The sequence below is a fragment of the Siphateles boraxobius genome, unplaced genomic scaffold, assembly GCF_051911475.1.
Source record: "Siphateles boraxobius isolate OS27281-9 unplaced genomic scaffold, OSU_SipBor_1 46, whole genome shotgun sequence".
In the NCBI taxonomy this organism is placed as follows: Eukaryota; Metazoa; Chordata; class Actinopteri; order Cypriniformes; family Leuciscidae; genus Siphateles; species Siphateles boraxobius.
In genome coordinates this window covers 16,015,156-16,036,439 of record NW_027509097.1, presented here as the reverse complement: position 1 = coordinate 16,036,439, position 21,284 = coordinate 16,015,156, and the positions used below count along the sequence as shown (strand labels likewise).

Below are 21,284 nucleotides of genomic sequence, written 5' to 3'. Positions count from 1 at the left end.
AGGCATGAAGTCTAAACCTCAAGCCTATCCACAGTGAGCAGAGGTTAATATCAGGCATCAGAAAGTGTGTTTATATGAGCACATGTGCTATGGCATGACAGTGTCATACAACACAAAGACGAACGGTCCAATTTTAGACTTCCCCTTATGCAGTTCGCTCTTTAAATCTCTTCCTCCGGCATTTCAGGCTTTGTTTTTATATGCCACTACACACACACACACACACACACACACACACACACACACACACACACACACACACACACACACACACACACACACACACACACACACACACACACACACACACACACACACATACACACACACACACACACACACACACACACACACAGTGAGACATACCTCGCACTAAAGCATCACAGAGGTCACCATTGCTTCAGGGCTAAGAACATACACAACAGGCCTTCAGTGGGAAATAGTGGCACTCCAGTAAAGAGAGTGAACAATGACGCACAAATACACAGATGCCAACCCGTCCCATATTAGTGCATCTCTGCTGCACATTCTCAATCCCCCATTCAATTCGCATTCCCATCCCCAAATTTCACAGGCAGGATGTTTACCTTTAAGTTTATATTGGCTTGAGAAGTCACTTTTGGGATCTCACTTTGTTTTGAGTTATACATCAGTTTGTCCCTGAAGCCAAAAAAACTCAGCTAAATAACTCAGTTCACTTCATAACATTAACACAGTCGTAACATGGATGCTTTTGGAAAAATATGATAGAGGGATGGAATGACTATAGGCAGAGACTTCACAGAGACTTGTCGGCTGTTGAAAATAATTTGTAAATTTTTTCAATATATTTTTATAAATATAATATATTATTATTGCACAGGTGTGCCTTAGGCTGGCGACAATAAAAGGCCACTCTAAAATGTGCAATTTTATCACACAGCACAATGCCACAGATGTCGCAAGTTTTGAGGGAGCGTGCAATTGGCATTCTGACTGCAGGAATGTCCACCAGACCTGTTGCCCGTGAATTGAATGTTCATTTCTCTACCATAAGCCATATCCAAAGGCGTTTCAGAGAATTTGGCAGTACATCCAACCAGCCTCACAACCGCAGACCACGTGTAACCGACTTGAGTAGGCAAATGCTCACATTCGATGGCGTCTGGCACTTTGGAGAGGTGTTCTCTTCACGGATGAATCCCGGTTTTCACTGTACAGGGCAGATGGCAGACAGCGTGTATGGTGTCGTGTGGGTGAGTGGTTTGTTCATGTCAATGTTGTGGATCGAGTGGCCCATGGTGGCGGTGGGGTTATGGTATGGGCAGGCGTATGTTATGGACAACGAACAAAGGTGCATTATATTGATGGCATTTTGAATGCACAGAGATACGGTGACGAGATCCTGAGGCCCATTGTTGTGCCATTCATCTGCGACTATCACCTCATGTTGCAGCATGAAAATGCACAGCCCCATTTTGCAAGGAGCTGTACACAATTCCTGGAAGCTGAAAACATCCCAGTTCTTGCATGGCCAGCATACTCACCGGACATGTCACCCATTGAGCATGTTTGGGATGCTCTGGATCGGCGTATATGACAGCATGTTCCAGGTCCTGCCAATGTCCACTAACTTTGCACAGCCATTGTGGAGGAGTGGACCAACATTCCACAGACCACAATCAGCAACCTGATAACTCTATGCGAAGGAGATGTGTTGCACTGTGTGAGGCAAATGGTGGTCACACCAGATACTGACTGGTTTTCGGACCCCCCCGGACCCCCTAACCCCCCCCACACACGTTCATGTTAACAGAGGTAGGCGGGGCAGTTTCATCAGCCTCAAAGACCTTGTCATTTGAATCAGGGGCAGAAAAAGGTGAGGAGTTTGTCTGGCGATCCACCAACTGATCTTCATGACGTCTCCATGTGTTATCTCCCACCTTCACTGTGTACGTCAAGGGTCCAGTTCTAGTGGTAATGGTACCTGGTTGCTACTTTTCTAGTCTATAGTCACATGCTAAGACTTCTTGTCCAACTTGGAAGTTTCTTGTGGGTCTGTCATTCATGTGCACGAATTGTTTGTTTTCCACATCACATCGAACATCGGTTTTGATGAGATCCAAGCGAGATTTTAAGTTTCTCTTAAGGAACATCATCGCTGGTGTTTGGCCAATTGTGGCGTGTGTTGCATTTCTGCTAATGCTAATACATACAGATAATGGTGAAACTTTTTAACACCCCACACAAGACTAACTGCTTCTCGGTCTATTTGTGCGTAGTTACATTCTGCCGCCGTTAGTAATCTCGATGCGAAGGCGATTGGTTTTTCTGTACCCTCTGGAAACTTGTGTCATAGCACCGTGTCGATGGGGATGGATGGGTTAAAATGTGTCACTACATCAGAAGTTATGAGCATTTTGGTCTTTTGGAAAGCTTGTTCGCAACTGTCTTACCATTTCCACTGTGTCCTTGCTTGCAACAGTGCGTTCAATGGATGTAGCACAGTCGAGAGGTTCGGAAGAAATTTGTGGTAGTAGTTCACAAGTCCGAGATATGATCGGAGTTGAGACACATTCTGTGGGTGTGGTGCGTTTAACACAGCTTCAATTTTGTCCCGTGACTTATGTAGACATCTTTGTCTATCACGTGATCACAGTAAGAAATCCGAAACTTGAAGAACTCACATGTTTCTTTGTTAGCTCTTAGTCCATACTCCCACAGTTGAGTCAGCACTTGTTGTAAGTTTTGGAGGTGATCTGAATCATCCTTCCCCGTTACAATGATATCGTCCAGGTAACGCTGTGTTCCCGGGATGCCCTGCAGCACCAGGTCCATCGCTCTCTGGTCCAATTGCCACTCAGCTGAGGCAATTCCGAAAACTAGACGGTTGTACTGATAGAGCCCTTTATGTGTGTTGATGGTCAAGAATTTCTGGGATTGATCTTCTATTTCCATTTGGAGGTAAGCTTGGGCCAGGTAAATTTTTGAGAAGTGTTCTCCACCAGACAAGGATGTGAAAATATCTTCAATGCGTGGCAGGGGATACTGTACTGCACGAAGCGCTGGATTAATGGTCACTTTAAAGTCCCCGCAAATACGCACATCTTTTTGATTACTGGTACTATGGGTGTTGCCCATTCACTCCTTTCGACCTTAGTCAGGATTCCCATTTTTTCCAAATGATCCAGTTCTGCCTCCACCTTGGGACGAATTGCATATGGGACTGGGCGAGCTTTAAAGAATTTTTGAGAAGTGTTTTTCAACTCCAGATTCCCTTTTATTCCTTTAAGTGTTCCTATTCCTTTCTGAAACACGGGTTCCACATTTTATAAAATTTGCACTAAAGTCATTTGTGTCTCTTTGTTTGCAATTGCTGGGACACATCCAGGTTTTTTATCGCGTGCCAGTCCAGAGGTATTTTCCTCAGCCACTCGCGTCCGAACAATGCCGGTCCTCTGTTTTCCAACACATACAAGTTCAGCTGCTGCTGATCTTCTTTGTACTACACAGTTACTGGTAACTTTCCTTTCGGAGACACTTTTTCGCCAGTGGTATTTTTGAAAACAGTCACTTGTAATCAGCTGCTGAGATGACCGATAAAGCAGATCCAGTACCTAACTCCATTTTGAGTTTAACTCCTGACACTTCGGGTGGGAGCCAAATAACTCTTCGATCTGTCTCCTTAATATTATACAGTTCCAGACATGAAAGATCATCCATACCTGAACTTTTGTTTGCATCATTTTCAGTTACTTGATGTACAGTGGCGGATTTGCATTTCACTTTGTGCATTGTGTCTTTGTGTGTCTTGCCCTTTTCTGTTTTGCACACTCTCTGGATATTGCTATGTTTAGTGCATAAAAGAGTGTCAAATCTTTTTCTGGCAACAAACTACGAAGCAGTCCATACGTCTTCGCTTCCATCACGCTCAGCAAAACAGCCACTTTCTTATCATTTTCAACGCCATTGCCTCGCAGTACAACTCCACTCTTTCCACATAGGTTCCCCAATCCTCAGCATTACTGTCAAATGCGGCAATAGTTCCAATCATTGACATTTTTGCTCGTTTGCAATTCCGCTTTAGACATTAATTGGCTTTCACCCTACTTTCATGTAACTCACAGACTCTTTTCGTGATTTCCATTCAGGTCTTGTTGTCGCATCCGTGGTTGTCGATCCAGACCTCATCGTCAATAGTTCTGCTGCAGATAAATAATAACGCAACACAATCGTCTGCTAAGTAACTCATGTTATTCTTTACTGAACTGGAACTGAGCTCAATTCTCAATACATCACTATATAGGTCACCACAAGGTGGCAGGCTTATCACAAAACGATGATAACTAATAGTACATACATTACACTCGGCAAAGGAGAAGTGCTCACTAACACAGATTTAGACAGATTTGTGAACAATATTTGAGAGAAATTGGCCTGTTGTGTACATAGAAAGTCTTAGATCTTTGAGTTCAGCTCATGAAAAATGGGGGCAAAAACAAATGTGTTGCATTTATAATTTTGTTCAGTGTATTAATCATCTTTACATTTAGAAATTTATTTATATACATTGTTTTACCTTGCAATCTAAAAACATCCAAGCTTATTTGTAAAATATTAACGTACAGTGAAAATGATGCACATAGTAGGGGATTCTTCACTGTGGGTTGTAGTCAAAGTTTTATTTATACGATTATAAAATATATTTATATTTTCAATTAGACCTACCTTTTATTTTTACAATTTCAGTTTTAATTTTAATAGTTATTTTGAACTTGTTATATGCTCTCAAAGACACAGCTTAGATTTAAATATATTTGTTATTAAATCTGATTCTGAATCATTGTATTGTTTTCAGCTTCTTACGACAGTCAATCGCTGTTTGCAGATACCATTCAAATAAAATAAAATGGAAATAAAAACAAAATTCTCTGTGACTTCTCTTATAATGACCTGCACGTAGCAATAAAGATGCTAGTGCGGTTTTTGCCCAAAAGTCTTGGCCATGCGGTATTTATGAGAACGGGTTGGAAAAATTTGTCTCTTAATTGCCTCCTAGGGCTCTGGCGGAGAATTAACCAATCGCATAGCATACAGGAATTTTAAAGACTCAGTTGTCGACTCCCTTTATGCGCGACCCTCATTTTTGCTAATGGCTCCTTTTAGGTGAAGGACTTTGATAGTGATGCCATGCAAATTGATAGAACATAATTTATGAATCATAACCCGCCAAATTGGCTAGTGTGGTGATATGCATTACCCACCACAGTAGATTTTAACCCACATTTGGCTGGTTGCCAGGTGTTAATTTTAAACCCTGTATATACATTATATGCGTGTCATTTGTCATTTTTAGTAGTTTTTTATATATCTAATTAGCTTTAATTTATTTAGAATTGAATTTAGTTTAGTAATTTTAGTACTTCAACTTATAATTCAATTAGTTGCAACACTTCTAATTTTAGTTTTTCATTTAATATTTACATTTTATTTTATTTCAATGAACAATTTTTTAAAACAGTTTTAGTTAACAATAAAAACACTAAAAAAATCTTATGGGGAGATCTGGTTATTATTTTTGATAACATATTTTTCCACAGCAACTAAATGTTTATCATTAGATTTATATTTGTACACTAATGGTCACGGAAAGCAACAATGCTGTGCTATTTAGGACCTTTAGGAATCTGAAAACTGTTCAGCAACTGCTTTTGAAATATGCTAAACCCCTAAGTAGGTAATGCACACAGCCCTAAAAATATTACATAATGTATCAAAAGCTGTTATTACCCCTCTGGACTTCCTTACAATGATTTTAACTTCAAAGGTCTAGTCAGAAATACATAATGAATACATTAACTTGTACAGAGTACATTTCCCTCATTCATCTATCCCTCTCGCTCAATTAGGTCACATATACTTAATCTTAAGAACAATCAGGTTTGATTTCTCTTTGTGATGCTTAAGCCTTGCATCCTGCTTTCCCCCTACACACTCTTCATTATTTTTTCCCTTTACTCTTCATCATTATCAAACACAGCCGAGAGTGTCAAGAGGGCACATAGATATTAAATGGTGGTTAATATCACTGCTGATGTTGTATTAAAGCTAATGTCCTTAGGGCATCACACTCTTAGTTGATCAAGGTTTAGAAAAGAGACCTGGTGAGAAGGGTATAATACTTCCCTTAAACAACATAAAAGACAGCTAATCTACAACTGCAGAGACTAAAACGCAGAGAATACCTTAAATGATCTTGAGCAAGCTTGGTTCAACCAATGTAATTTGCATGAAAATAAACATTAGAATTACCCAGACATTCCTTTGATGCCCCATGGTGACATTCAGAACAGTAAAAGAAAATGTAATGTCCGCAACACTGCTTTATGCTCCCATATTTAATAAAAAAAGCAACGTTTCGACCCCACTGGGTCTTCTTCAGGTCCATCATTCAGAACAGTCCCAGACAGAGTTTTTGGGTACACGTGTCTGAATTAACACACTGCTGTTGACTTTAATGCAACATTCATTTAAAGCATTAAAAACAGATTACCACTGCTAGGAAATGCCAGGATGGTTTCAGAATGTGTTTGCCCTAAAAGAATGGCTGTCCACATCTCTCAACACAGAGCTTGTGTTAAATGAGATGTGACTAATGATTAATTGAACGAACAGGAAAAAAGAAAGCAACATCTAACATTCATTAAATGCATCAATGTCCTTCCTATGTCATTCAGGCTGGAGCATCTGAACCACATTTCAATGGTCAATATAGGGTCGCTGCATATAGAGCGGTTCAACAAAATAGCTTAACTACTCATAAGCCATTACTCCAGTGTCCAGTGTCACATGATCCTTCAGAAATCTTTTCTGCTCAAGAAACATTTTGTTTTATTATTGATGTTGAAAGCAGTTGTGCTGATTAATATTTGTGTGGAAATTTTGATGTATATATTTTTCATGTATATATATATATATATATGTTTTTTATGTAACATTATACATGTCTTTACTGTTGCTTTTGATCAATTCAATGCATAATTGCTGAAATCTTACTGACCTCAAACTTCAAACTTTCATTTATGAAATATTGTACCCTCATATACAAACTTTTCATTGTAATGTTATTCTATCCTTCTGTATTCCAGAACAGTACCATCTAAACAATGCCGGCTTTCCTTTTGGTACACCGACTGGACTCTCTCATCCTCAAAGCAACCTCAGCATACCAGGCCTGGCGCTGAATAAGTACAATTCTCTGAAAGCAGTTGGTAAGAACAGTGACATGCTACTATGTGCACAAACATACTTTATTCACAGATGCTGAATTATTTGATGCTCTGCTGGATGTCATAATCCACAGTCCCTGAGTTTGACTGAAAGAGTCAGCTTCTGTTGTGGTCAGGACCTGTCATGATCACTGTCTTGTTTTGTGTTCGGACTTTAAAGTTGTTGTGTTTTCTGTTCCTATTTTTTCTTTATTCATTGCCTATATTCAGTTCATGTGTTAGGTTTTGTAGTCCTTTGTAGTCCTTTTGTTGATTAGTTCCCCCTGTTAATTAGTCCAGACAGGTGTGTCTTATTTTGTAAGCCCTTGTGTATTTATTCCCTTGTGTTTCCCCATGTTCTTTGTCAGGTCTTGTCCTTCATAGCTATATGTTTGGTGAGCTTATTCTGTTACCTGGTTCTCTGGTGTCCGTGTTGGATATGTTTAAGTTTATTCTGTTAAAAAAAAACTCACTCCTTATGGATCCAGCTGTGAGGATTAAGAATCTCCGTCAAGGAGATCAAGGAGATCTGGAGGACTATGTGACAGACTAGCTCATTTGGCCAAAATAGAGGTGATTCCTCTCATGATTTTTTAACAGGGGGAACCAATCAACCAAAGGACTACAAAGCCCAACACAGGAAGAACATAGGCAGTGAACACAGAAACAATAGGAACAGAAAAAAACACAACTTAAAATCCTAACACAAAACCAGTGAAACAAGACGCGAATCATGTAAGCTGCAGGAAACTGGCCGGATGTACTGAACGCCTTCCCCTATCTGAGGGGGTAACGTGCAACAACAACAAAAAAGAAATTACAAAAAGATATCGCTGAAATGACCTTTTCCCATTGAAGTACTGTTCTTTCTGTCCCCGCGTAGTATGAGAGACTATACGGCATATGTGGGGCATTGGGAAATTCATGATCTGAACCGTCATCTGAACCACCAAACCTCGTAACATGGTTCAGCTTGTTGTGCCGTTTTCCAAAGGGACCCCTAGTGTCAGTAGATCGAAACAATGTCGAAGTGACTTACAGATAGAGAACAACAACTGTTGTAACCTTCATTCCATGATGTAGGAAACAAGACATTGTGTCCCACCTGCCACAATACTGAACTAACTGCTGAAATGGCCGGGGCACTGTCTCGGCTCCTCAGCACAAACCTGAATGAGTGGATGCAAGCCACCTCCTTTTATACCTGTATGTCCAGGGAGTTACATGCAAATTTCACTCGCCAATTCTCATTGGCAATTTCTTAAGTATCAGAGGTGTTTGGAGCTCCCAAGTGTGAACCCTAGTGTCAGTACATCTACAAAATGTCTAATTTCCTCCATCAGGGAACAGAGGTTACAACAGTAACCAAGACGCTATCTATTTTGTGGAGAAAATACAAGCAAATTAGACACAACCTGAAACAAAAGAGCTTTTCACCATGGGAGCAGATGAAGAAAATAGTCAGATTAAGGGTCTATTTAAAGGTAATTTCTAGAAAATTACTAAAAGTTGGCAGCATTTTAGTGCTGTAGCTGTTACATGTGTGAATTGCGGATGTGGTACATTTACCAGAATAAGACATTTTTATTGCAATTTAATGGGTTTTGTGTGTGAAATTGGCCACAGATTGCCTTCCAAACAAAGCTTAATAATATGCATCGTGAACAATAAAAACATCAAAATGTTTGAATGAGATGTAATAAACAAGGGAGAATGTTCATCTCTTCACCTAGAATCATCTCTTTGACCTAAATTATTTGCAGCTGAAAAAAAAACTAAATTTCCCTCAGTATACCTCTTTACACTATGCCATTATAAAGGTCTGATGAGGCTAAAAATCTAGTGTGGCAGTGGATAAGCAACACCTTTTGTGTAGTGAGGATTCTGGCAAAACACTTTAATGTACATGTCTGTCTAAAAGTGTAGCCACCGGCACTGGGATGTTAAATAATACCAGGAGTGACTGTAAAGTGCCCCAACTGTGTGGTCATGTTTGTACCTGATAACACACAGGAAAAAACTGGCTCAAACCTGGATATTCTAAAATCTCACATAAGTATTGTGTGTCGCCCAGCCCACTGCTCTGCAGATGTCTGTTAGAGTGTCGCCGTTGGCTAGAGACGAGGATGCAACACTTCTAGTGGAGTGTGCTCACACTCCTAGGGGGCACGGCACCCCTGGGCCTGCTATGCCAAAGCAATGGCATCCACAATCCAGTGTGCAATTCTTTGTTTCGAGACTGAGTTCATTGTTGATTCAGTTCCGTTGTAGTAAAGATCATCAATTATTAAATGAGTTCATTTAATAAAAGTTTTGCCAAAAATTGTCATCTTCCAGCTCAGTCAGATCAGTACAGTCAATGTTGTGCCTGAACGCATTCATTGAACGATAGTTCATGAACTCGTTCATATTTTGGGCGAACATGAACTGAACGTACTGTATTACTACCTGATGAACGTTACTGTGAACTCGTTCATTCTGGTGTCTGAGAACGGAAGCACTCTCAGTTTAACTTCGTTCAGTAGGGTGCCAGATTTCTATGTAGCGGAAAAAACACCCAATTTGGCAACACCAGCCACCAGTGTCGCAATGCCGCATGCGTAATCAAAATAAAAAGCAGCAAGGAAGCGTCGGATGATCATTTAAATGAGTTTTATGACAAGGTCGGTGAAAATGGGAAATGTCTTACATTTCTGTGCAAACTTTGCCCGTCGATAAAATAATTGCTGTCTGTGGTTCTATTGCCTATGGGCTATGGCAATAATTTTGAAAAATAATAGCTTGCAGGAACATATGGAAAAAAAGAACTATGAACAAGTTAAAAATTTTAAAGTATGAACTATGAACTGAACTAGTTCATTTTAAATTTGTGAACTGAACTTTGAACTAGTTCATGTAGAAAGTGAACTTTCCCAACACTGAATACAGTCAGATAAATAATATGGTTGAATATTAAGTGTCCCCAAAGCAGCAAACCAGAGGCAACAGTGGCAGGGAACCCAAACTCCATCAGGTGATAGGATGGAGAAAAAAAACCTTTGGAGAAATTAGGCTCAGTCAAGGCGACCAGTTTTCCTCGGACCAACGAACGAACATGGTGTCTGGACCTGTCTGGTTCTTGTGGTCTTTGCTGAGGATCTGTGCCGATGGCTATCGTGTCGACAAGGCCTGCACAGGGGATTGTCTAGTAGACACAGTCTTTGCTGACATTCAGGGTTGCGTTTTGGTCGTGTCTAGGTGCAGGTCCACCATCTGATCTGAATGGACCAGATCTGGCTGACTACGGTAACCTCGGGATAAGGAAGAGACAGACGGACTAATATTCGCGTAGATGCCATTCTTCTTACAATGTAACAAGTACATCGGATGTTATAGGAAGTCTTCCCGGTTTAGGTTGACATAATTTATGCAGCCTAACAATCATTTAACTGATTTGAATAATAGAAATTGATAATAAGTGTATGCCAGGCTAAAGAGTTGTGTTTTTAGTGTAGGTTTAAAATGACAGAGTGTGTCTGCTTTTCAAACAAGGCTAGGAAGTCTATTCCAGAGTTTGGATGCTAAATAGGAAAAGGATCCTAAGCCTGCAGTTGATTTTGATATTCTAGGTATTATCAACTGGCCAGAATTTTGAGATCGTAATAGGCGTGAAGGACTATAATGTGTTAAGAGCTCGCTCCAGTACTGAGGAGCTAAACCATTTAATGCTTTGTAAGTAATTGGCAAGATTTTAAAATGTATGCAATGTTTAATACAGGGAGCCAAACAATACTGCCAGAACTGGGCTAATATGGTCATACTTCCTAGTTCTTCCTGGAACTCTTGCTGCTGTAATTTGGAACAGCTGGAGTTTGTTAATTAAGCGTGCAGGGCAACAACCCAGTAGAGCTTTACAATAATCTAGCCTTGAGGTCATGAATTTATGAACTAAGTTTTGTGCATTTGTCATTAAGAGCATATGTCAAAATTTAGATATATTTTTATGATGGGCAAAAATGCGGGTTTACAGATGCTAAAAATGTGGCTTTCAAATTAAAGAATGGTATATGAGCACACACAGGTTCCTAACTGAAGACAAAGACTTGACAGAACACCCATCAAGTGTTAGACAGTATTCTAGATTATTACTTGCGGAGGTTTTTGGTCTAATAATTAGAATCTCTGTTTATTTAGAATTAAGTAGTAGGAAATAACTATAACTTTTTATATCAGCTATGCATTCCGTTAATTTTTGCATTCCGTTAATTGGTAAGTTTCGTCGTAATGCGAAGAAATATAGAGCTGAGTATGATCAGCATAACAGTGAAAACTAACACCATGCACAATAAGGATATCTCCCAGAGGGTACAATGTACAGGGTGAGAAAGCAACAGTCCAAGTACTGAGCCCTGTGTATGACACCTCTTCACTTACTCCAACAAATTGGTAACAGTAAGATAAGTATGATTTGAACCATGCTAGCAATTACACTAATGCCAACCTAATTTTCAAATCTATGCAAAAGAAAGTTGTGGTCGATGGTATCAAATGCAGTACTAAGATCCAGTAACACTAATAGAGAGATACGACCACGATCAGATGATAAGAGCAAATCATTTGTAACTCTAATGAGAGCAGTCTCAGTACTGTGATATGGTCTAAATCCTGACAGGAAATCCTCACAGATACCATTTCTTTCTAAAAAAAGGAACATAGTTGTGAGGATACTGCTTTTTCTAGTTTCTTTGACAGAAAAGAGTAGATTCGAGATCGGCCTGTGATTGACTAATTCTGTTGGATCAAGTTGCATTTTTTAATAAGAGGTTTAATGATAGCCATCTTAAAAGTTGTTGGTACATATCCTAGTGACAAAGATGAATTAATGATATTAAGAAAAGGCTCTATGACCTCTGGAAGCATCTCTTTCAATAGCTTAGTCGGTACAGGGTCTAACATACATGTTGATTTAGATGATTTATGAGTTTAGACATACAGCAATACTGTAGTAGACAGTTGCATAGTTATAATTTTCTCTCTAATATTATCAATCTTAATGTAAGTAAAGAAGTTCATAAAGTCATTTCCAAACAGCACAGCAAAGTCCGGTGTTGGAGCTTTATTTTTGGTTAATTTAGTCACTGTTTTTAATAAATACCTAGGGTTGTGTTTGTTTTCTTCTAAATGTCTTGAAAAATAAGCAGATCTAGCAGTTTTTAAGGCCTTTCTGTACGCAATCGTGCTCTCTCTTCACAAAATGTGAAAAACTTCTAATTTTGTTTTCTTCCAGCTACGCTCCATTTTTCTGGCTGCTCTCTTTAGGGCCCGAGTGTGCTGGTTGTACCACGGTGTTGGACTATTTACTTTAATCTTCTTTAAGCGCAATGGAGCAACTGTGTCTAAAGTGCTGGAAAAGAGGGAGTCTATCAGGAATTCTGAGAAGGAGGACCCAGGTGTAGAATAAACAAGGGGTGTCATTTATTGACAACAAGTAACTGCACAGGATATAGGTGAAATAGGAATACAGTCCAAACAATAGGGCAGGGCACACAACTGGAGAACAGGTAGGTCGAGGGCACAACTGGAGAACAGGTAGGTCGAAGATGAAACAGCAAAGATGTGACGGCCAAAGATGGAGACATGGCAGTGGCTCAGGGGATCAGAAGCTTGACAGTTGGTGATGAGATTGTACGTAGCACAAGGGTAACTGCCAGACCAGGAGAGTCAACGAACAGGATGCTACAGGATGCGGGGCAGGAACCAACACGAGACAAGACTGAACAGGCCAAGACAACAAGTAATAAAAGCAAAATAAAACTGATAATGAGACTAGAGAAAAAAAAAGAAAAAAAAGAAGAAAAAGAAGAAAAAAAAACAGAAAAAAAACTAATAACAGGATCTAGATTTCCATTACACGAGAGTAGATGTTAAAACTTCATGCTGATTTGTACTCGGCTTTCGCCAAGATAAGCACCAACTAAGACATAGCTTTACAGTAACCTATGCTTCTCCATCCATTTACGCTTCTTTCCATATGGTGATGTAAATCTCCTTCTGTCTAGTGTTAACACGCGTCAGCACACACAACGGCTGCAACCACAGTGCGGTCCCCCCATGACAACCGTCTGGATTGAGCTGAGTAGGGGACATCTCTAGGGTCTTCAAGTGGGCACCTTCCGTCCTCAGTGTTTCGTTGACTAGCCCACGACACCTCAAGAGGGCTCGACAGTGGCTCTTGCGTCCCAGAGTCACCCCCCTCTGTCCCCCACTCAACTCAGCCCAGCTTACTGACCTCTACATCCCTCCTGCTGCTGAGACCTAGCCACAATCTCTCCGCAACCCAACCATATGCGCCAAGCCGTTTGACTAAGGCTGTCGAGCCCCACTGGTGCGTTAATATGCAGTTTCAGTGGCAACGGTTCCGTACGGCATACCACCTACCGCAAAACACAATATCTGCCCAACCACCCGTCATTCACGCAATATACACAGGAATGTAATGACTGTAAATATTATATAACCGAAACAAATAAACCAACAGACTCTTCAAGTTTTAAAGAATTCTACGAAACCGTAGCATGGCGGCCTGTATACAGCCAGCCAGTTGCTGCTCCTTTCTGCTGCTTCAGATAAGTTCTTTATTGTGCGACGCAACTCTTGGCCACTGAATCCGACGTCTCTGAGGAACCGGGTTGTAGAGTGTGCCACAAAACCTCGACAACCCACTTCCACTGGATAAACCTGGACTCTCCATCCTCGCTGTTCTGCTTCAGTGGCCAGATGAGCATACTGCAGTTTCTTCCTCTCATATGCCTCATCTACCGCATCCTCCCATGGCACTGTTAACTCTATCAGTTGAACAATGCGTGCTGATCCAGACCACAAAACAATATCTGGTCGTAGGTTAGTGGTGGCAATCTCAGGTTTAGGTTTAGGTTCTGCGTTGATGGGAGAACATCATATGTTGACCTAATAAGGAAACTGATCCTACTCTCTTCCATTGACCAAAGGTCTTGCCAGCCCATTTTGCGTTGTTCCACACTCTCCCATCTCATCCACTCTCCCTGCTTGGCCTGGGAAATGGCCTTTATACATCTCATCCTCTCCTCCTGCTTTCGCACCTCGTTGACTACCAGCTTCCTCCTTTGAGCTGGGCCTGCCTTGTGCCTTTTAGGAGGAGCTAAACTGAGCCCAAAACCCCCTCTTCCATGCTGTACCTGTCCCACGATATCCCCAATTTGAAGGTCAGCCTTTGCCTCTACTACAGATTTCTTTGCTGACCACTTTCTACCAGTTTTTACCACAGGGGCTGCCTCCCTAGGAAAATAAATAAAAAGTTAAAGATATAAATAAATGAAACTTGCAAAAAGAGATAAAACAAGACAGCAACCTTGTAGGGAACCAAAGAAAAACGAAATAAAAGATTAGTTAATAATCAAATAAAAAACTTGGAAGAACTAGATCAAGATAAAGACTAGAACTTGACTAGACTTAAAATCAGGAACAAAGGGGAAAAAAACTGGATAAAAATCAAAACAGACATAAAGCTAGAACTGACAGGGAAACTAAATCTAGCACTGACTGACAAGAAGCGAGAATGCATGCACACAATAAATGCATAAAACGAACCAGCAAAGACATGAGGGAAGGAGGCGCAATATAAAGGGACCAGAGCACATTAGGATCAGGTGAGCACAGATAGTGAAACGAGGACTAGATGGGGACTAAACAAGGAGGCGTGGTAACGGGAAACAAGGAGGCGGGACAAGAGGAGCAAATGGCCGACACAAACAAAACAAAGCCATGTGCTCAGGCACAAGACAAACAAAGAAACATTGAACAGAGACAAGACTGACAAGACTGTCAGGGGCAGAACCCTGACAGAGTCAATCATTTCTGTTGCAACATCGAGATCTTCTAAGCTATTTGGGATGCTGACGAGATGAAACTGATCAGGAAGATTATTTATAAAGCAATCTTTAGTGGCAGAAGTGATAGTTGTACCATGTTTATAACACAGAGTCTGCTTTGCAACCTTGGCTAAATTAAGTATACATGAGATTAAATAATGATCTGAGATGTCATCACTCTGCTGCAGAATTTCAACGGCATCAACATTGATTCCATGTGACAATATTAGTATGATTACGACAATGATTAGGTCCTGACACGTGTTGTCTAACTCCAATTGAGTTTAGAATGTTTGTAAATGCTAATCCCAATGCGTCTTTTTCATTATCTACATGGATATTAAAATCACCAACAATTAGGACTTCATCTGCAGCCAGTACTAACTCTGATAGAAAATCAGCAAATTCTTTGATAAAGTCTGCATGGTGCCCTGGTGGCCTGTATACAGTAGCCAGCACAAATGTCAAACGGGATTTATCACTTACACTAGATAACGTCACAGAATGCACCATCACTTCAAAAGACTTCTGAGTAATACTGAAGATATTTCTATAAATTACAGAAATACACGGGTGAAAAAGTAACTTTAAAAAGATGTGTTTGCTCTTTTAGAAGATATTTCTTTTATAGAAAAACTCTTCTTAGAGAATATTCTCTTTTGAAAATTTCTCTTTCTAGTTGCTCGTTGAAATGCCCAGAGGAACTCTCTTGCACTTATATGTGCTTGTGGGAGAGAGAAGCACTGAAATGCGAATAGGAATCCAACGAAGCTTCCAGGCAGAGGTGAATTGATAGAGAATCACAGACACCTCTTCTCGGCTCCGAAGAACAAATCTGAATGAGTGGATGCAAGCCACCTCCTGTTACACCTGTATGTCTGGGAAGTGGAATGAAAAATTCCACTTGACAATTCTCATTGGCCCCATTAAAGAGCTTGAGGATTTAAACCACCTGACGACATAACTGCACCACATGCTTATAACGAACAGAGCATTATTGTAACTTGTGAATGCTAATACAGTTTATCATTATAAGTTGTTCTTGGTGTGAATGTGCTTTGAATTTGCTTCTTCAAAACTTGTTATATACTCAAATCATTCATCTTACGGTGTTGTAAACGCATCGATACAGAATTTATTTTGGTAATGTTACAATGTCTTCAACCAGCAAATCAGCTCTGATAATTACAACAATGGGTCTTGTTCACACATGACCTCTGAATGCAAAAAGTTAATTCTACAAAAATAGACTATGTGTGAGAGTGCCAAATTACTGTTCTTATTTTGGTTGAAAAAACTGCTAAATAATAAATGGCTATTTGCGTATTTGGCCAAAGAATTACATATTTTAAAAGACAGCAAAAAAATAAATAAAAAAAAGCTGTGGGCTTCAGAGATTTTTTGTCCATTTAAGCAGGAGCATTAGCCTGCCTTATATTTTGGGAACATGTCAAGCCAATAGTGTCTGGATCACAATGATTCAGTGACATAATGACACATACATAATACAAACACATTATTAGATACTTTCACATATGAACACGTCTGTATCTGACTGTTACCAAACAAAGATCTGATGCCAGAATGGTCTGCAATCAGCACACCGTGGTGATGGTGGTGATGATGAAGATGATGCACACTGACAATACAGCCTTTGGAGTAAGCTCAAGGATTTTCAGATGTCATCTATTTGAATCACTTTGTGGCAAGAAGAAAGTAATGAATGAGGAAAAAAAGGATAAAAATATAATTTGATGACTGTTACTTGAAAGAATGCCATCTGACATCAGTTTACAAATTTGATACTGGATTTGATGAGGCAAAGACCAAAAGAGCATCCACAGGAACTGTACTCAATTCTTTTTTTTATTTTTGTTTGTGATTCAGGCATCTAGCCCGATATACAATATGTCCCCTGACATACACACCTTCTAAAACCTTCTGATTTACTTAATACAAGAACAAACTGAACAAGTGCATCTAGCAGACATTAATTCAGCGAGACAGAGTGAACAGCTCGCAGGTAAATACCGTGAGAAGAGAGATAACTCATGTCCGAGGCATGACCTTTAAACATTTCAGGCAACATAAAGTCAGTGTTTAATGAAATAGACAAGCTCTCAATGGACATCTCAACAGGAATACAGACTGCTGTTTTATGTCCTTCATCAAGACTTGTTTTAAAGTTGATACGCCTAATAGTCCAGTCATTTTAAGCCAAAATGGGGGTCAACCTTGAACAAATTGCAACAGAAGCAAACTCAACTGATTTTGTATCCTCAATATGTCCTGAGTAAGGAAAAAAAAGCCCCGAAGAATCCCATTAGGGGAAAGTTTCGAAAAAGACCCAAATATATTCCATTCATACGCCTATTCATTCTTTTTCTCACGTGAAAAGGGTAAAAATTTTAACCTTTAGATATCACCATGAAAATTACTGAGTTGATTACTTACATCAAGACAAACAAAAAATGTATTACAAGTTTTTTGAAATTGTTTGTTAACATGGACAAACGGTGCATAATATAATTACGTATTAGCTAATTTGCATAATTACCCAAACAGTTCTAAACATTGGGTATAGCCAGGTGAAAATGTCTTGTTGAATCTTGTTGACATATAACAGTTAACTATTTAATATTAAGGTCTGAATGGAACCCATTTAGACTACCCATGAACATTAATGCAGGAAGAAGTACTTTAGAAACCAGCCTTTATTAATTATTATGGCAGAGATGTACAAACATTTTGAATTCACTCGCAAAACTTTTGCATTCCCTGAGTAACTTTGTGTTCACTCACAAAATTTTACTTTCATTCAGAAAACTTTCACGTTCCTTGAAGAAAATTTGCATTTGCTCAAAAGATTTTTGCATTTGCTCACCAAACTTTTGCATTCACTCGCGAAACTTTCACATACCCTACAACAAACTTCGCATTTGCTCGCAAAGAATGCCAAGGTTTTACAAGCGAACTTAAAGTTTCTCTGGGAAACACAGAACTTTTGTGAGGGAACACAATAGCAGTGTAATATACATTTTCCTTGTCCTTCATATTCTTTTCCATCCCCTTTTTGTCCCTTTAGGGGCTCCGTTGCCACATAAAGACTGTAGCTCAATAATGCGAAAACCCACTGTAGCTTAATTATAATGTAGTTCAAATATGCATGTAAACAATCTTAAGTTTGTCTGTCTAACTTCTTCCATTTCTTCTCCTCCCCTACAGCCGATACTGCAAGCAGGGGTTACTACAAGAGCTATCCACTAATGCATTTCTCCCAGTATCATTCCCCTCCTGTACCTTTCCAACTGATGTCAATGCACCCAAAAGACAAGTCCTATCTCCATCAGGTCCTCCCCTCCCATGACATCCATTCCCCCCTGTCCATCTCAATCTCAACCAACCAGTTGGAGAGGACCCGCATCCCAAAAACCACCACCCACCCTCAACTTTCCAGCTCAGCCTTCAAAGCTTGGGATTCTGGACAAAGACACGTCCACCGGCAGACCTCGCATCCAGGACACTCTGTTCGCCGACAGATCTACAGCAGCAGGAGACAGTACAGCATAGAAACACTACCGGAGTTCATCTCCCAGCCCACGGTCTACGGGGGACAACCACTGTATCAGCCCCATCCTAAACTTAAGGCCTATCAGACCAACAGCAAGACGGAGGTCACTGTCTGAGGAAACAGGAATGAAAGAATCAACACTGCTGACTGTTAATGGACTGTATGCACAGCGACTAAAATGTCAGGACTGTGTAGTCACCCCTTCTTTTAGTGCTAAACCACTCTTGTCTATGTTTATATGGTTTCTTATATGTCCTACTTTTTCTGGGTTTATCTCTGACTTTTGTGTCACTGACAACAATGAGGTGAGTTTTCAGACTCGGAATGACAGAAGACAGGAATGGTGCCCAAAGCCACATTAACTCAACGGGGACAATGCCATCATCAAGTCAGCCTAAATCTAAGTCATTAAGGGACATTATATCCTGGTCATCTTTATTTAAACACAACCTCAGGATCAATTTTGAGAAAAAAACACAAAATAAACCTGTTCTCCTACCCCACAGGAGGCAAAGAGCAAGATGTCCGGTCTCACACTCGGATTTAAGTATAAGCTTTGCTGAGTGTGTTGAGGATTTTGTGCTCATGAAGAAAGTTTTTTTGAGTTACTAAATTTCACGGTCTTCCTTTCTGGCTTGGGAAGTCTCGTTGTGAGAAAGTCACTCATTAAATCACTAATTTGTTTTAGGGGAATGAAGTTGAGAAAAAACACAAAGACATAATAATCTCGTTTCAGTGGGTTACCTACTTTGTAGAAAAGAACTACGTGAAGCTCTCAATGGAAACTTGACTACAATTCTGAAAAGGCACCATGAAACATGTTTATACTGAAAAAGACATTCCTGTAAAGCTAAAAAACGGCATTTCTTTTTCTTTATCTTTTTTTAAAGGTTTATTTTTGAAATTTTTGTCTTTATTGGGACAGAACTTAACAGAAAGACAAGTGTGATGGGATCAGGAAGGGACCACAAGCCAGGACTCAAACTCAGGTCTTCCAAAGCGCAACTACATTACATTTAGGAATGCTGCCCTCAAGGCTATTGACTCTGTCTTAGATACATTTTCTGTGGAATTTCAAGAGAGAATTTTTTTTTATGAGTCTACATTAGTTTTGACTTTCAAATCACTCCAGTCATGGAGTGAAGACATCATCAAACATCCAACTTCATCTTATCTTCCTGTTTTTATCTTTTGATTGCTTAAAAGATCTGATCTCCTCGTTGCTCAAGACTGCTGTTGAGTCCTTAATGTCATACTGAGTAATTCACTTTATAGTTGACTAAGGCTGACTGCCTCATGGTGTGAAGCTGAAGAAATGATGCCAGCAGCTCTGAGCAATGATCTAGACCTTAGAACTGGGAATGATGCACATAATTCTTGTAAAACAAGCTATGCAATAGCAAAAATATCAGCTCTAGTGAATTAGCCATCATTGAAATCAAGACCTCACAAGGCACTAGTTGTCTTGTAGGCAAGTCTTGCAGTGTTGTGTCCTTTCTACACACATGACCTTCTACTCATGTGTTCTTTCTTTTACTTGGATTAGTGGAGTGAATTACCAGAAATTGTACCTCAGATAGGCTTCAAATGTATCCAAATAAAAAAACAATATCTACTTTAATACCATAACAAGTCTGATGAGGAAAAGTCTGATATTTAAGAATCTAATCTAATTGTGTTGCATAACCATCTGCAGTGTAATCAGGAGACTTAAATTCAGATTCTGATATGCTAAAAAACGTACTCGGTTACTAACGTAACCTCGGTTCTCTCTAGAGAGGGAACGAGTACTGCGTAATATCTTACGCTATGCGGAAAACCTCTTTTCCACGAGATATTGAAGCCAAAAATTATCCTTTAATTTTGATTAATGTAAAACGCTGTGCGCCAGTGTGCAGACATAGGCAAGACGGCTTGCGCGCCTATTGGCTGCCCTGCGGCAACAGCAGCAAGCCTATCGAGAGAGGCCCTGCGTGACGTGACATCCAATGGGGGTGCTTCGCGCCCATTTCGTCGCGTCCCGCCAGAATAGGCGTGGCCTTGGCCTATAAATACGCTCGACAGGCTGATACAAACTGGTTTTCAACGCTGAAGCGAACCAGCGCTGTTGTATGCACGGCAAGATACGCAGTACTCGTTCCCTCTCTAGAGAGAACCGAGGTTACGTTAGTAACCGAGTACGTTCTCTTACGAGAGTATCTCTCGTACTGCGTAATATCTTACGCTATGGGGAACACAATGTAAGACGCCGTGCGTACTGGGATCCGACACCAAAGTCCCAAGGGCAGTAGCCCGGGGCTCATATAGTGCATAATCACCGTAGACTCACAGAGAGTCGGAGAAGAGAGGCTACCAGCATCATTCCCCACGAAATAGCATCCCATAGGAGCTAGTTATGTCAACAGTATATCCCGCAGACAGGGTGAACGCGTTCAGCCTGAACTGGGCAAAAATACGGGCTATTCAACACCCATGGAGCTGTTCCATCGATCAGTGAGCGATACTCAATCAAAACTCAGCATTCTGCGCCGGCGCAGCGGGACAGATAGTACTGAATTCTAGACCGACAGCAGCTTGGCC

At 40.2% G+C, this 21,284-nt stretch overlaps 1 protein-coding gene across 1 annotated transcript in view; it reads left to right on the top strand.

Moving 5' to 3' along the window:
• The window catches only part of shisa8b (shisa family member 8b), a 49,248-nt gene extending 28,810 nt beyond the window's left edge, over positions 1-20,438 (top strand). The window contains exons 3-4 of the mRNA XM_077201031.1: positions 7,128-7,250; positions 18,359-20,438. Of these exons, the coding sequence (XP_077057146.1) occupies positions 7,128-7,250; positions 18,359-18,819 (584 nt within the window). The 3' untranslated portion in view covers positions 18,820-20,438. The remainder of the gene's footprint in view (positions 1-7,127; positions 7,251-18,358) is intronic.
• The last annotated feature ends 846 nt before the right edge of the window (positions 20,439-21,284 follow it).